General features: G+C 35.3%; 1 protein-coding gene across 1 annotated transcript in view; it reads left to right on the plus strand.

Annotated features, from left to right (window-relative positions):
• The window catches only part of LOC124635432 (tRNA dimethylallyltransferase), a 228108-nt gene that overhangs the window by 188578 nt on the left and 21933 nt on the right, over window positions 1-17597 (plus strand). The window contains exon 4 of the mRNA XM_047171312.1: window positions 1810-1933. Coding sequence (XP_047027268.1) covers window positions 1810-1933 — 124 coding nt within the window. The remainder of the gene's footprint in view (window positions 1-1809; window positions 1934-17597) is intronic.

A 17597-nucleotide genomic window follows, 5' to 3' on the forward strand; every position in this document is an offset into this window, starting at 1 on the left:
ACAGGGCGATAAGCTGCTTTGCGCCATAAAGCTCTCCTCTCCAGTTAGTTTTTAACCACAGACAATCTAAGAGCATGATCTCCTTACATCGACGCTTTCGGGGGCTCGTCTCACTACACTTTTATGAGTTTTTAAGTGGCCATTATGGCGATAGAAGGCCAAACTTAATGTCTTCATGTTGAAACCGCGGCGCACGGATTCGTGCCCGAAAATTTTCTTGTGCTGCGTTTGGATTGGGGGTTTTCTGTTTTTAATTTAGAAGAATGTATCATTTTATCTATGAGGAACATATTTTGTGAAAAAAAAACTGTGACAATATCCCAACGCTTTGCCAAAATCTTTGCAAAAACCCTCTCAACTATTTTGCGCTATTGGTAAATTGAATGAAATGAAAATGGGAATTTGTAATCCACTAATGCTTTTTCACTTCACTAAAGTAAACAAAGCTGTTGATTAAGCTATCTTTCAATCCCCCAACAACTCGCAACACGGATATGTCACAAAATAAAACATCGGATCGATACCGTGCACGCATTTCCAGTCATTTATCACCAAGAAAAAGTACCTGTCCGTTTGAGCCCCTGCTTTTGTCTTTATTGATTCCAATTAGTTCCCAATGACTAATAGCCCTCTGCTACTGGTGCGAGTCACTCGACTGATACAAATGCGCCCTTAACAAGTTTAAAGTATGAAATGTCTTGCAGGATGTGGTGACACTATAATTTTTACTTTTTTCTCTTCCACGTTGATGACTCGAAATTGTTAGGTAACCCGATAGTTACCGTCATAAGATAACTGCCGTATTGTAAGTTTCGTGAGAATATTTCTAAATGTGTATTTGACACTTGTACGATGATTTGCTTGTTAACGTGTCTGATTGTTTGTGCGCGTGATAGCGGATTGCATTTGTTTTCAATTGACCCGTTTTCCATGAAATAATTTGATTTCACAAGTTTGCTTGAAAGTTTAGTGGCGTCATCATTTTTGCATTATTGCTTTCTAAGTGATTTTAAAGTTTTAGTGATGATAATAATGCAAATAGGACAGTGATTGCTTCCTTGGGTAATGGTTCCCATGTCCCACTGTGACTTTAGGTTAAATGACGAAACTTTCCATAGTTACTTATCCATTGTTTACAATAGTCGTATCTACCGTAGTTTGAAACAACGCACAAAAACTTAGGCGTTCCAGGTTCAGGGGTCGGACAACAAAATGAAGTCCAATATTATAAATGAACTAAAGTATTTTGTTCCCTAAGTAGGGGAGCACGGCTCTTTAATTTTTCACGCCTACGCGACGACTTCTAATATAACTAACGTGTTTCTTCCCTACTTTAGAATATAATTACGTTGATGCGTTATTACGAAAGTTCTATGGTGACAAGTGAGACGAATTTATTTAAGGGACACTTTTGAAAAGACATTTACGAGTTTTTTTTGGGAATTTCAAATTACTAGGCTGCCTACGGCATGTTTGTCCGTGTTAAGTGCACAATCACATACCACTCAAGTATAATGTAGCTAACTTTATCGCTTTATAATATCTGTATGTTCTACAATTTAGAAATAAGAAAGAAAGAAAAGACATTTATTGACACAACACCAGACTAACAAAAACAGGAGAAAGAAGAAATAAGATACATAAAAGAAAAAAAATCCTCATTAATAATCAATAGAGCCCTGCTTACCCAGGGCCTCACCATTAGTGCCTTGGGAAACCCAGAGAGTATATACTAGGGTCCTAAAAGGCGGAAGATGGTCCTGAACAAAACGCCCTTTAACCCACACATTATTCTCTTCTCGTCTCCAGGTCAATAGAAGTATGGCTGAAGACAGGTCGTCGTCACAGCGAGATCCTTGCTGAACAGAAACTGACTGAGGGCCAGCTGCGGAAGCCTGGGGAAACCATCATCTTCTGGCTGAAATGTGAACAGGTAAAGTATTAACAATGTCACTTTTACGTTAATATTATGAAGAGGAAAGTTTGTGAGTAGATAAGCTGGTCAATTTTTCATGAGACCCTTTTTGGATGAAACTTGCCAATATAGCTAACCTTTACATGAAAATAATATACAGGTGACGTGTAACGCGGGTGTGAGTCGTTGTATTTGACTATCCGATCATTCCCATCAATGTTGCCATGCAATCTGAAGAATGTTGCCATATAAATAACAGAGTTACCAGTTGCATCAATCTCTCGACATACAAGCTCAAAGCGTGCGCCTCTACGCTGCAATGACTTATCTTTTATAACCAATTGTAATTACTAAATTGATGCTAGAATTTATAACCATGAAACAACGAGTATCAAAGGATAATCATGTTTATTTTAAACGCCGCCATCATTTATTCAGCAGATGTTTTCTCTAATTAAAAGAGGCGTAACTATTGCTACAGAATGACCATAGAGCAATCAACAGCCATTATATTTAGGAAAGAGTAATTATTGCACATATAATAGATTAGATCTTGTTAAAGTTTTGTTGGTCTGTGTTAGATAGAGAGAATGCCAAAATCTTTGGTTAAAAATATGAATTTATAAGCACAGTCCATAGACGATCCTTTAAAACCCATTTGACGGTTGCATTATTTCCAAATCTTATACTTTAAAGTAAAAACAAGAGAAGGGAGGGTCAGTTAGGTCCTGACCAACCCTTTTCAACACATTAAAAAAATAATAAGGAAAATGCGAATAATGCAACGCAAAAGTAGTTTGTTTATATAAAAGTAGTGCGACAGGTGTCTCCTCAATGCAGACTATAATAATTATAAAATGCTGCACTTCCTGCGATGTAAAATGCACTTTATTATGTTCGCATGAGTAGAAAACATTCTTTTGTAACAATTACGTCGATCATCCATGTTTATGCCCCATTTCTTTAATCAAAATTACATCACGTAATGATTTCTGACATTTACCTACGATTAACTACCTCTATATATTTGCAAGTACCACCTGTGTAAATGGTGGACTTTTAATTTTGCCCCTAGTAAAGAAGTAACGTGAAATGACAGGATAACAATGGTTGTATTTTCAAGACAGTTGTATAACATCTTTGCCACTTCGAAGAGGCTAATAAACCACTGCTGCCTATGCCCGACGAAACAATCTGAACCGATGAAGAGTCTTGTGTTAACTCCACAATAGAACTTCAAGGCTCACTCACGCTCACGCTTCACTTTTCTGTCATGTTCATCTCTTTAGCTCTGACAGACTCTTAAAGCTTTTTGCAGTCCATACATGCCTCTTCAATCATTTTTTCCTTAGCACGATTATAGAGGGTGTGATCTTTTCTAAGACAAAAACTAATGGTTCATCAAGTAAGCACGGCAGGCACGCGACAAGCTGCATTTCTTCAGAACTCATTAACGGTGTCATCAGCAGGCCACGATTACCACCTGATCTCCCAGTAATGACTGCATCCCATAAGTGTGATTATCTAAATGCATTAATTAGAATACCATCCCGTTGGAATAAACAAGTTATTTATAAACTAAACATGTCGATATTTTAATGCAGCATGTGCAAGGGTTGGTGGAGCCCCCACTACCTGGACGTGTCACGCTTTTGGGGATTGTGCAGAAGGCTCATTACAATCTTATTTCGTAAAGATAATCTTAAAAATAGTTGTTCGTCACAAACTATATGAATAAAAAATGTTTTTCCTTATATTAAAAGAGATAGCTAAATTGGTTACCCAATTAACTTATTTCCGAAAAGCGCTTTCACACTAACGTCTTTTAATATAGCAGGTATGCAGATATACCCGATTCGTTGATATCTATACTAGCGTTATGGTATAAGAATCAAAGAAATTTTGTAAAGTGGTCAACTGCATTGTCGGACCCCCTATAAGGTAGAGTGTGGTGTTAGACAGGGTGGACTGACGTCCCCTAGGTTGTTTAATATATATGTTAATAATCTACTTGTTGAACTCAGCAGCACACATGTCGGATGTCATGTGGATGGAATTAATGTAAATAACTTAAGCTACGCTGATGACATGGTGCTGCTGAGTCCTTCAATATGTGGAATCAGAAGGTTACTGTCGATATGTGAAGTATATGCTGAGAAGCATGGGCTGAAGTACAATCCTATTAAAAATGAGCTGTTGGTGTTTAGAGGTAAAAATAAAAACCCATCGTATGTTCCACCTGTAACACTCAGTGGGTCGCTCTTGAGGAGAGTAACCAAGTTTAAATACCTAGGACATATTGTTACTGAGGATTTAAAGGATGATTTGGATATGGAAAGGCAGCGAAAGGCGTTGGCTGTTAGGGGAAATATGGTGGCAAGGAGGTTTGCTGGTTGCTCAGCACTTGTCAAAATAACGCTTTTCAAAGCTTACTGCCAGACCTTCTACACCAGCAGCCTCTGGGCCAATCATACCCAAAAGGCAGACAATACCTTGCGCATCCAATATAATAATGCTTTTAGGGCGATGTTGAGACTGCCACCATACTGTAGTGCATCGGGCATGTTGGCGGATGCACAAACGGACGACTACTTCGCTATTATGCGTAAGAAAGTTGCGTCGCTAGTACACAGAGTCAGGGGAAGTACCAACAGCATCCTTAAAGTATTCGCGGATAGACTAGACGGGCCTGCACTGGATAGGTTTGTCAAGCTACATGCAACTTGAGAACCCTTCCAGTGAATCAGGCTGTGTATTTTTTTTTCTATTATTGTTTCTAGATTGTAATTATCTAACATAGGTTAAGTTGTTTTTTGTTACTAACATTTTATGGGCCTTGGCGTCTGAATATAAAAGATTTTTTTTTTTTTTAATATGCTCACTTTTACTTCGCGCGATATTTTCCGGCCAATGCCTATGCCTATACGAACTGCGAATTTCCTAAAAACCGAGCATAAAATCCGTAAAAACATAGCCGTGCAGGTGCACAGGTAAAGTGATACTTCTGCATCTCCCTGCCTCACACGACGCAGATGCGCGCGCGCCGCACCTGCCAATCTCGGCACGCAGGTGAAACTGTGTTTACGTTTTTTTCAACCCTACACAGCGACCTCCACGAACGAGCGATTAATAACGTTACTTTGTTGCTGGCTTGTTTAGTTTAATTGGGAGTTTAGGGTTGATAAAGCCTTCGGTATTCGAACTTCTTGGATGTGATATGACGCAGAATGACATTGACAGTGACAATTTTGACAGATGCGTTAGTGAAATGTCAAAGGTGTTAACGTGTGCATTTTACAGTTATTTTTATTATAAGTGTCTTATTTATATGGAAATAAATTATTTTATTTTATGATAACTGTATTATGTGCGTGCAATGTTTTGATAGTATTTGTTTGCGTTTTAAGTTTACAGTCATTTATTGCGTCTATTTAGTAATGTGCAGCTCATAGAAGAAACAATTTCGAAATGAATTATGATAGCAGCTGTTCTGCCATAACAATTAAAAGTAATTTCTAGTTGTTATTATGAAAAATATATTCAAGTTTTTACTCAACCGCCCCAGGAGGTTAATCTACGATAGCTTTTTACTTAAAACATTAATTTAACGTGAAAGCTATAGCCTAGACAGACAATTTTTTTAATACATTTCTTTCCGAAGTTATGGTATAAAATGAAAAAAGGTTTTAATTGTCCAAATGATATACAACCTTAGGACATGATACTAACATAGTCTAATTATCAATATTATTCATTTGAAAACTAAAACATGTTTAAATGGAAATAGAAATATAACAAGGTTGGTAGGTACTTCACCTGGCTTAATTAAAAATATTTTTTCTTTTATTTAGAGTACCCTATCACGCGAGGTCCGGTAGGCACCGTATCTTAACTAATTCGCATTCGGTTCTTGTTTTCTTGGTGAAGCTCTAGTACTGCAGCTTTTGCCGCCATTAAAAATATGGTAATGTCATCGAGTACGCAACTTTGTGTTATATCAATAGGGGTGGAATTGAGAAAACTGCTTCAGGATTTTTTCTCACCTAAATTATAGTAATATTTATGGTTTTTTTTTTTCTAAATAAGTGCGTTATATTTTAACTGTATAATTTACAGTATGTCACTAACTTTAGAAAGTTGCGAAAAATATGTAATTAGTTCCATTTGTTGCCAATTGCCAAGCACAATGGATATAAAAAGAAAATTACCAACAACAGTAACAAAAACACTAACAAAACGCCTGATAGAGTATCAGATATAAAAAATATAGTAAATGCATAATGCAACGTTCACAGAAGAACAAATTGTTCAAATGTACCACGGAGAGTAAAGAAAGATGAGCAGAGATGCCGTAATGCAGGTAGGTCAGGCGCCTTCTTCTAGGTCAAATTTGCACTGTGGGCATGACCAAAACAATCAGTTAGGAGTGAACTAACGGGGCGTACGGGTTCTTTGAGATCTATGTCAACGACTTTTGGTACTATAAAAAATGGTCGTGTCCAAAGAAGGCGTGTAAGGGCGCAAACAATAAAGTTTCTCGTCCCCCTCTCACCCGCATTTTGGCGCGCTTTCCTTCTCCGTTTTGGCACCTCTGCTAGTCATTTTTTTCTCCATTAATTGTACTAACGAGAGGTCCAGCTACTCCAACGCACACGATATTCCCAATACAGGCACGTTCGCCTTTTTACTCGTGCACTAAGCAGATGGTACGTTAAAATAATTTATGCTCGCATAGAGAACGGTACAGGTGTCTCCCAATATGAATTCCTATTTGTTTGTGTTTTTTAGAATATATTTATTTACTATGAGGCGTAGGTTGTTAATAGTTCGTTGCTTTGTTGCTAAAGGAATGGAATTCTTGTTCTGACGCCATTGTAGGCAGTTTTATTTGCACTCGCAAGTGCATTTGCCCAAATAAGGATGCTAGTATGAACTTAATATAAATATATATGTGTGTTGAAGACAAACATGTCAATTAAGTACACTTTTCCCTACATGCATGATCTACTTGAAGGAAGAGACTGAAATAGGAAAGTAACCTGAACTTAGTAATTTTCTTGTTATTAAACTAAACGCTTTTCTAACAAATTGTCGCAAGAGTTATTTCTTTTTGGCAAACAACAATTTCCGAATCATACGTCAGGCTACGAGTTTGTTAAATTTCAAAGTATACAAACACATTTAATTAAACGATTATTTAAAAAATCCAATACACCCTCAAGGTGCGCACACGCAAATCGATCAACACGACATACCCATAATATCTAAACAATACACCTGGTGATAATTTCTTATTTTACATAATAAATACCAAATTCCTAAGTCTGACAACACCTTGGGGCTTTAATCTTGTCTCCTGCCAATTATGCTAAACATATGTTAGAGCCGGCCATAATTATAGTAATTCTAATTATCTATGTACTGTAATAACTTCGTACCATAACCTATTTGCGGTTAACGAAGACTCTATCTCCCTTTACTTAAAGACTTTTTTTGCATAATGACATGGTGGTAATAAAGTGGTGTATTTTGCATAATAATGCAAAAGGTACAATTGTAGTTTTTTTTAACTATAGAAAAATGTGCGAATGGGCATTGTAATGTTTTAGAAAGAAGTGCAATCATTTGTTTAAAGCTGCTTAGCATGCAATGTAAATTGTAAGAAAAACAACGAAGTTGTGAGCTTTTTCTACCAAAATGTATGTAGTTTAGCCGCTTAACATAACTTTGTGAATAAATAGCGTACATTTGTACAAAATTATACATAAATATTACATGTTTATAGAACATAACATACACTAGGTTAGTATACATAGAAATACAAATGATACACACATTTTTATTTATTTCAAATAGCAAACAATAATAGATGCCACAATTTCTTATGCATAGAATACTCGTTATAAGACTATTCAGTAATTAGTTCAGATCACCCAATAATTAAAGTTTTATTATCTCTTGATTAAGTTTAACCTTACATTCCTCTAGTTTAAAATTCAAGTCTCTTAAACTACGGGACACCATAACAAATAAAGTCACATTTTTAATAACCATCCTTAAATATTTAACATAACATTAACTAAATGCTCACCCATCCAACCTAAATCCCACAAACTTCTAATTAACCTAATAAATAGATGAATTTTATTTTTTTCTATATCAAAGTATAGCAGGTGCTGCGCTCGCGTCGCGTCAGGTGCGTTCGGCTATCTTCGGCACCCTTCGGCTTTATGATCGGCTCCTAATTGATTGCGTAAATCACTTTAATGCTTAGTTTTAGGGATGTCCTGTGAAGGCTCTATTTATCAGTGAAGATTATTATAGGCTATTTAGAAAAATTACAGGAATATCATACGTAATTTCTTTTTTACTGGAGGTATTAAGTTGTTTTAAATAATTGTGGTGAATAATGTCCTTTTCTCACTTAACAGAAATAATATTTACACCAAAATTCAGGCTAAATACGACATTATAGCTCAATTCTCAAAACTCAAATTTTAAACAAACAATAGTTTGTTTACTTATTTAGAAAAAATATGCATCATAGTTTATCAGTGAAAATTACAGTGGGCCCCAGCCGAAATAGACGTTCACTACTGAATAAAGGCTTTTCCCAAAACTCGCCAGTTTACTCGGTCGATTTTCAGCAACCCGTATCCACTGCTTAAAAGTGCGCTAAGTACTTACTAGTCCTCATTCCTGCGCTCATAACATTAACCTTTTCCATGACCAACTCGATACAGGTTGTTGAAGACGATAATATTTATTTTTCTTAAGAATTGTTATATGGAAAAACATAAAACTGGCTTTACTCATATTCGTACGTAAGTTTCTGCAACATAGTATAAACTCAATTACTCATATTTTGGCACAAATAAATGTCATAACCTGTCAACGGCCAGTGGTCACCTGGTATCGGGACTCCATCGGTATTTATGACCAAGGAACCCTGCAAAGGACGATGATGATGGAGTGTCCCTATTCAGCGTAAATCGGCTATGTTCGGCAGTTGTCGGCACGTGAGCGACGCGTGTGGTGCTCTGCCACCTGTTGTGCACACCCTGCATGATATACAGGATGGTAGTTCGTGGATAATAATGTTTTGTATTTTATAATAGGAATATTGAGGTCCAATTTATAGCAATAGTTATTTATTTTTCCAGTGCTAAAAAGGCTCACACATGTGACATGAGCAATCCTGACAATCATTTTTAACTGATTGCAATTGTCAGATTTTTTTTCTGTATTATATTTAAAGCTTAGTACAGTTACCAGTTATGAGTTTTTAACTAGAATTGTAGCGAAACTGGCACGTTTATAAAATGCGGAATTAATTCCATAAACAATAAGTCATTGAGAAGTATATATCCTAGGAAATGAGTTCAATTAATTTCACCCTACACCAACAAGATAATGACCACGACTCGTCACAAATGTATCGATAAATTATTTATATTAACAATCGAGAAATTAATAATCGCAATCATCATTATCCGTATTCGGAAGGTAAATCCGATTAAGCATGTATGAGTGGACTTGTTTTTACTTAATTGTGAAGACCTCCAATTACTTAGCTATATTTAAACAGCTCATTACTTTTTTACACTAGTTCAATGAATCAACGTTTAATTGCACTCCTTTATATCGGGCCATAGTATTCGTAGACAATTTTTCATCTACGTTATAACCGAACGTGTATAATAAATTAGTAATTGCGGCCAATCAATAAATTATAGTACCAATTAAAATTGTCAAATGGTTTGAATGAGAACGAAGTATAAGTTTCGTGTTTGTATCACCCTGTGTAGCTTGCGCGCGCACCTGCTGTTTTCCCGCCTTTTTTTCCTTTGTTTCCCCATCTTTAACCCGACTTGGCAAGTATAATAAGCCAGTACGTATTATGGTAGGTCATTTGACAACAGTATTTTAACCTTTTTAATATGTTGTTGTTTTTTGCACCGGAACTCGCTCGCATTCTTCAAATTATTGGAACCGTGTGCGCTCGCTTGGTAAAATTACTCAATTTATTTCGTTGTCCTGTTGTATTTGTACAGAAATTATTTGTTTTCAGAAGTTAAATGCACGGTTAAGGATCTAATTACATCGATAACATAAACGTCAGTTTTCGTAAATCAACAGTTTACTACGAATTTTCACATAGTTTCAATGTAAACAGTCCACCACTGTTTACTTTGAAGAGTTTAAGAAAAACTTACGTGGACGTTTATGTTGTCTATGAACTTGGGCCTTGTTTTCCCTTTACCGTAAGCTCAGCGAGATCACGTATTACCAAAGCTTGCTTAATTAGGATATAAATACAATTATCTTTGCAAATGTGTTTGTAATCGTCATTTGCATATATTGATTACTCGTGAGCAGCACTTACTAATTGTAATTGTCGTTGTAAATATGGTAAAGAAGGTGTTTCTTATGCTTGCAGACGCACTAGGAAAACGATAATAGGGTCAAATGCCCTTAGTACCATTCAAATGTTCAGTTGGTCCTTAGAAGCCGAGGTCTGGCCTGATATGTGCATCAAACTTAGATTTAATCACTGTTTTGCATAGAAACAAAATTTGAAATCCAGAGCCAAAGCCTGCCAGGGCTGCGGGATTGTTCAAAATAGTTACCGCGGCTCTGTTACATAAAGGGCTTCAGAAGGAACATGGTGGGTTTTTAGTAAAATTCTGACACTTCCTCACGCTGCACCCACAGCGAGAGGATTCATTTGATGATTTCTCTTAAAAAAAAGTTTTTGTTCAGATAAATGTAAGTACCTACATATTCCCATTTCGTGGTAAAGGGGAATTTCTAAACTCCCATACGTTATCTATCAAGAATTTATTACAAATAAGCTGTCATGATCTCCGCAATTGCTTGGTTATAAATGATTTGGTGTTTCATTCAACGCCTCTCAATCAGAATGCGTCAATTGTCGATAGCACGCCTGAATCAAAGTGCCGACGATACCAGACACTGATATTGTAATGTAGGCTGATGTCACAGGGATGTACTCAGGGTGGGAATGGGTGCAATTTAGGAAGGGATCCTTTTATAAGTACCAACTTTAAAATTGCATTATTTAAAGACTAAAGTACTTATAGTTCGGCCATTCAGAGAATGCGTTCCTGACACGTCGCGATTGAACTGACGACGTAACTTTGCAATGGCGTTGCAGTTACGATAAAAATATTTTTGCTGGTTGTTTACCGTTTTAACAATTGAGGAGCATTAAAACAACATTATTATATCAATAATCAATGAATGTAGTTACGTCGTCAGTTCAATCGCGACGTGTCAGGAACGCATTCTCTGAATGGCCGAACTATAGTACAACAAAATTATTGCTAAAATCTTAAGCGAATAATAGTATATAATAATAGTAGCCTTCGATCAAGATACTTAGATAGGCTTACTAAAGTATGATTTTAATAAACTTGAAATACATCATTACATAAAAACTTCTAAGTAACTTACTTTTAATAACTGTTCTTACAAGTTAGCTTGTTTATAGGACGAATCATTCAAGCAATTCTATTCGCATGCGTTTGGTATGCAATAGCGCCCAACTCTTTATGCACCCTTTATCAACTACCTGAATGCGGGCCTGCCCACTTCTATCAGTCTAGCAAGCTCCCACGAATCTACAAGTCCCGACAGGTTGAGCAACCAAGTTCGTAGACCCCAACCAAAATGACAAAAAGCGATCGCCCGGTTGTAAGCACGCGTGAAAAAAAATTAAAAACCGTCTTAACAGACTGATTAAGTAATGTTTGCGCTTATTCCAATGACTTGTGATTATTTACTCTGGGAAAAACATTAATGATTCGCTACTCAATGTGGCCGGTTTTTTACCCATTTTGGCGTGTGCTAGACTAGAAAATTTGCCTTTTAGAATATATTTTAGTGGCTATTTTGTTAGCAGTAACGACTTTCAGACTAAAAAACATCATAACAAAATGAAGATTGGATCATAACATTAGTATTAAAATGATTTTTAATTTAGATTAGACAGTATTAATAGCTGCATATTTCTAAAACGATTTTCATAATAGCGTGAAAAGATTTATGTGAATTCAACAAAAAATAGATGAATAAATAAAAAATAAATATTTATTTGGAAGCTTCAAACATAATAAAAGTGTGAAAAATACTATTTTATTGATAGTAGTGTAAAATGTAGAAATTCCGATACGATCGCAAAAACTAATATTACTAACAAATACTGCGAAAGCTTTTATGTGCTAAAGATAGAAGGTTCCTTTCAGTTTAACACCAAAACATACTTAACAAACCTTGTATGTCAACATAAAAGTAAATAAATCTAGTTTATTCATTATAGAAATCCAATAACATGGTTCTAAATCTCCACATAAAAGGGTGACATCGCCTGACCTAAAGTTCTTCGAAGCGTAAGCCATTCGGTTCTAATGAGCAACGACCTCATTCAATGAAGCTCTTTGCGTCGCAATACCAACACGCGATTTTTGGCGCGAACCAAACGTCAGTGTCTATGGCTGTCTATATGTTTTTACAATCTTTTTTTTGAAGACAAAGCACAAAAAGCCGGGCGTAGCTCGCATCAATGATAGCCATTTAATGGCATCACGACGCAATAAAAAGCATTGGCTTCGTTAAAAACTAAAATGTAGATCGTTTTGAAATGAGCATACATGAAGTATGTTTTTGTCCCGCCATATTGCTATTGTCGCAGACGCGTTTTGTTTTGTTATTATCGTAGCAATTTCAAAACGTATTGTAAGTTCCGTTGTAAACGACAAATATTAAAAATCAATCGATCCTTATTTGAAATGCAAATTCTTGAAGCACAAGCCATGACGACATAAAAAGTGTAAATGGTAATCAAAGTCAGATGAGTCTCAGAAATGTCTAGACTATACACTGGAACCCAATATCAATTTATTATTATAGGTAAAAACTACATTTTGTATACACGGCTATAAATCAATCTGTTCCATATCAAAAGAATTTAATCGAATCAGCAAAAAATCGCTTACAACTTATCCGAACTTAAGCTATAAGTACATAGCCTCTGTATTTGAGATTTAGTATATTCCCACGTCGCCGTTAAATTGCATCTATAGACATCCCTATTTGGTACTGAATAGCATTTCCGATTATTTAATTCTAAACGAGTATGAATGGATCGATTTAAATCTCTCGATTGCTATTCGCCGACTCATCGGATTCGATTTTTTTTGTCAATTACGCAAACTATAGACACGCGAATGATCGATTTTAAATGCACAATTAGATTTGCGGAATCCATTATCATAACTATAAATGTTTAAAATTATTGCGTGTCTGAATATTTTAATTTTGTTAAGACAAGTGTACATCGTCACGTGTGTTGTGATTTAATACAAATTTTACCTTTTTACCTCTAATTATCTAATACAAGAAATAAAACTAATCTTATGGTAACAATAACTTCTAGTGTACCTACGCATAAACGTGAATATTCAAATTATTTGCGTTAAAAGGTAATTGTATATTAAAATAAATACATGTATAATCAGTTCCTTTTACTCTTATTAGAATTATGAATAATAGGTTATATATTTACTTATCTACTTTAAATCATATATTTTGAATACAGTTTTCAATTTTAATTTTAGACGTATTTTTCAAAAAATTTACTTAGCCTTATTTTTACCTACTTACTTTAATATAAAATACAAAATAATACTAAAAATTTACTTACGCAGTGTTCATTTAATAAAAAAATACCTTCATAATAAACTCTCAGTTTTCAACTATTTTCATAAAGCGAAATAAAAGTTTACGATGCTTGATCCCTAGTGTGCCTAAATTAACTTTGATAAACAGACAGCAATACGTGTTATCTGCTGTATTCATACAGCCATTGTATTAAATACGTTTTTATAAGTCGGAGCGCTAACCATATGCTCATTACTTCTAAGAACTATGTTCACCCCACGTTTTTAGGGTTCCGTAGCCAAAATGGCAAAAACGGAACCCTTATAGTTTCGTCATGTCCGTCTGTCCGTCTGTCCGTCTGTCCGTCTGTCACAGCCGATTTACTCGGAAACTATAAGTACTACAGTGATGAAATTTGATGGGAATATGTGTTGTATGAACCGCTACAAAAATATGACACTAAATAGTAAAAAAAAGAATTGGGGGTGGGGCCCCCCATACATGTAACTGAGGGATGAAATTTTTTTTTTCGATGTACATACCCGTGTGGGGTATCAATGGAAAGGTCTTTTAAAATGATATAAAGTTTTCTAAAAAACATTTTTCTTAAAGTGAACGGTTTTTGAGATATCAGCTCTCAAAGTCGTAAAAAGTATGTCCCCCCCCTCTATTTTTATAACTACGGGGTATAAAATTCTAAAAAAAAATAGAGGTGATGCATGCTAATTAACTCTTTCAACGATTTTTGGTTTGATCAAAGTATCTCTTATAGTTTTTGAGATAGGTTGATTTAACTGTAATTTACGGAACCCTTCGTGCACGAGTCCGACTCGCACTTGGCCGGTTTTTTAATATTACCCTTTTATATAAAGGCTTTCTTTTTTAAACCTGTGGCAGATTCAGGTACTTATCAAATAAGTAATATACTAAATGGCATGGAATAGGTAAGGCAAAGTGGCAAATCTTGGGGGAGGCCTTTGTCCAGCAGTGGACGTCTTTCTTCTGTCACGGCAGTGTGGAATAGGAATGTTGACCAATTTACCGCAAAAGTCAATATTATTTTATTGTAAAAACCTAATAAAGTTTATAAAGGATACGCAAATATAGCCATAACAAAAGTAAATAAACATGGCCCCCAACCGCATTCAACCTATTTCGTCGAACAACAGTTTCGCGGTAAAACATGAACTCGTGTCAACACGGCCTAACATCTGTTATGCTTTTTTATAACGAATTTAAAACTGCCATCAATAGGCAGAACGCGTAAAAACACTTTTACTCTTACACGGAATTGGAAAAAATCGTGATTATATAAAAAAAAAATATGGAGAAACGTCCGGTTGGCGACGCGATCACAGGGTTGTCGGATTTTGATTGAATCCGATAGTTCCGTAATCAGAAATAGATCATATAGTTTTTACATTGTTTACTTATATTGATGTTCTGAGAATTTTATTAAAAAAAATACTTCTGCTTTTAAATGTTTACATAAGTATCTGTTTGACAACTTGTTTCTTATAGAGTTCCATGATTAATTCAATTAATACGTACCTATGAAAATAATTCTATTAGCAGCATGACAACTTGAGCTATGTTACAATTTTCTTTTTTAATTTGGCACGCCAATTGAATTTTCAGTCTTTATATTTGTCTATTCACAGCTAGATTTGTAACCACACCTCTTTGGGTCACGATTTCCATAGACAATCGCATCGTCAACCCTACTCGCGATAATTAGCTCGCAGTCGCGTCGTACTGAGTCAAGGGCAGTCAAAGCAGCTGGTTTCCTACTGAATTTTAATACTCTGCCGATTCACAAACTACGACGGTCTTCTTTACGACCGCTCCCGAGGTCACATAAAACTCGAATCTTGTAACAATGCGCGATTTTGCGTGGAAAATTTTTATTACCGCCAAAAGTATTGTATGCAGCCATTTTGTCTTTCGGTTGTCATAGGCCCTCTATTTGCACTGCGTTCGTTGGAGGCTCAAATCGGAGTCAGTAACCCGATGTGTGTTTAACGATAAGAAATTGGTGCTTATCTCGATTTTCGCAGAATTTGCATATCGATTTTTATTTACACTATTCAACCGCTATATTTTATAGACAGGATATGAATTTGGTATTTGATAGTTTGAAATGCCCCATATAAAATCAATAACGAATGTTTCTCAAAATGCCAAAATGGAATCAAAATTCAAAACATAAACGCGTTCATTGATCGAATATTTTGACAACAATTTAAAATTGGAACGTCCCGCCAAAATCATTTAGTTTCCAAACGGCGCATGGAGGCCATCAATATTTCTGTCAACGTCGTTCTCATTTTGGATTAGCACGCATGAAGTGTTCCCAAAGTTGTAACTTTCATATATTTACGCAAATAAAATTCACTTTCTACACTTCCATATATGAAATGAACTTACTCCTGCTCGCGACTATCCTTGAAACTTACGCATGTCCAGGAACTGAATTGTCACCACAGATAAAATAAACAATTCTATTTTGAAACTTATCAAACATGCCAATATTTACTCGTAATAAATTTTAATAAACGAGTGGAATTTTTCATTCATTGGCACGAGCGTACGTAATCGCGCAAAATTAAATGTTTTAGCATAAATTAACTAATTCTAGCATAGTAGCAGACAGCGTATATTATAATGATGTGGAGTAACTTAGGTAGTTAATTCAAATTAATCCTCAAAAATTGTGGGCATCGTCCAAGGTCAGACGTTTCGTAGCTTCTTGAACTTTAAAAGCATCCATTCGGTTTGAATTTATTTCAATATTTAACACGATTTATAAGGCGTGACGGGAAATTCAATTTTGAGAGAAGTACTGGAAACATATGGACTGGTGTCCACGAGAACCTAGTAAACAATTTAATTTATTTACTTCGGTACGCGTGTGCTGATTATGCTAAGACTTAGCAGCAAAACAAAATTAATTGTCGGCTACCGAGTTATTAAGCTAATTAGGTGTGTTTATTTTTTTGTAAAAATAAAATTGAGTGTCGAGATACAAGATGTGATTTGCAAATATGTAAAAGTTTTTAGTATACGTATTTCTTCACACATTAAAATAATTTCAATCTTTCATTATCAGGGCTGTCTCGTGAAAGAAAGTTAAGAAAATACAATGCTTTAGGGCACTAAGGCACTTGACACCCTTGTTGTATGTACACTCTAAATTAAATAAGATGTATTCAGATATTCATAGGCTGTATTGAGTACCTACCAATATTCCAAAATGACATCACTTAGTGCATATTCAGATATTAAAAAAATGTTGTTATTATTTTAATATATTCAAACTCCTAGTCAAACGTAATGAATATGTATAATTTTCTAACCAAACAACAAAAAAGTTTAATTAATTAACACGCCCACATCAAAAATGCAGTCAAAAAACATAATTCTTTAAAGATGGGCTATTAATTCCTTTATTTCTAGAATTTTCATTCAAACTCGATTGCATTTTCATTATTTTTATTTTTACACAATGACAATTCTCTATTATTTATTCGTATAAAGGGCTCCATTCACGCGGCGACGTATTTAGTATTTATGAAACGACATTAATGGACCGTTCGCAGATAATAACGATTTAATTTGTCGCGATTGAAATTTATATTTCAGTTTGAATGATCGTTATTCGTGTTATGTTGTCAACTTAATTATAGTGTTATTTTCACAGCTAATGGGTATAAAACATGAAGCATTCCCATAGTTACAGTAAATTATAAATGAAAAGGGATATTAAAATAAATGGTTTTATTCAACATAACAATGAAACGTTTTCGAATTCAAACATGAATGATCTATTTTGGAAAACAGCGACTAATAATCGCACTGTCTCCCAACTTAAAGTCGCGTCGTAAATGGGTATCAACCCGCAGTCTACAATTTGGAAACTTGACTGTGTAACCTTGAACGCGCTTCGGTCGCGCCTCGAGATAGTGCACGGGTTGAATGTTCTCGTTAAAGCAGTTTTTCT

The sequence above is a fragment of the Helicoverpa zea genome, chromosome 12 (assembly GCF_022581195.2).
Source record: "Helicoverpa zea isolate HzStark_Cry1AcR chromosome 12, ilHelZeax1.1, whole genome shotgun sequence".
In the NCBI taxonomy this organism is placed as follows: domain Eukaryota; kingdom Metazoa; phylum Arthropoda; class Insecta; order Lepidoptera; family Noctuidae; genus Helicoverpa; species Helicoverpa zea.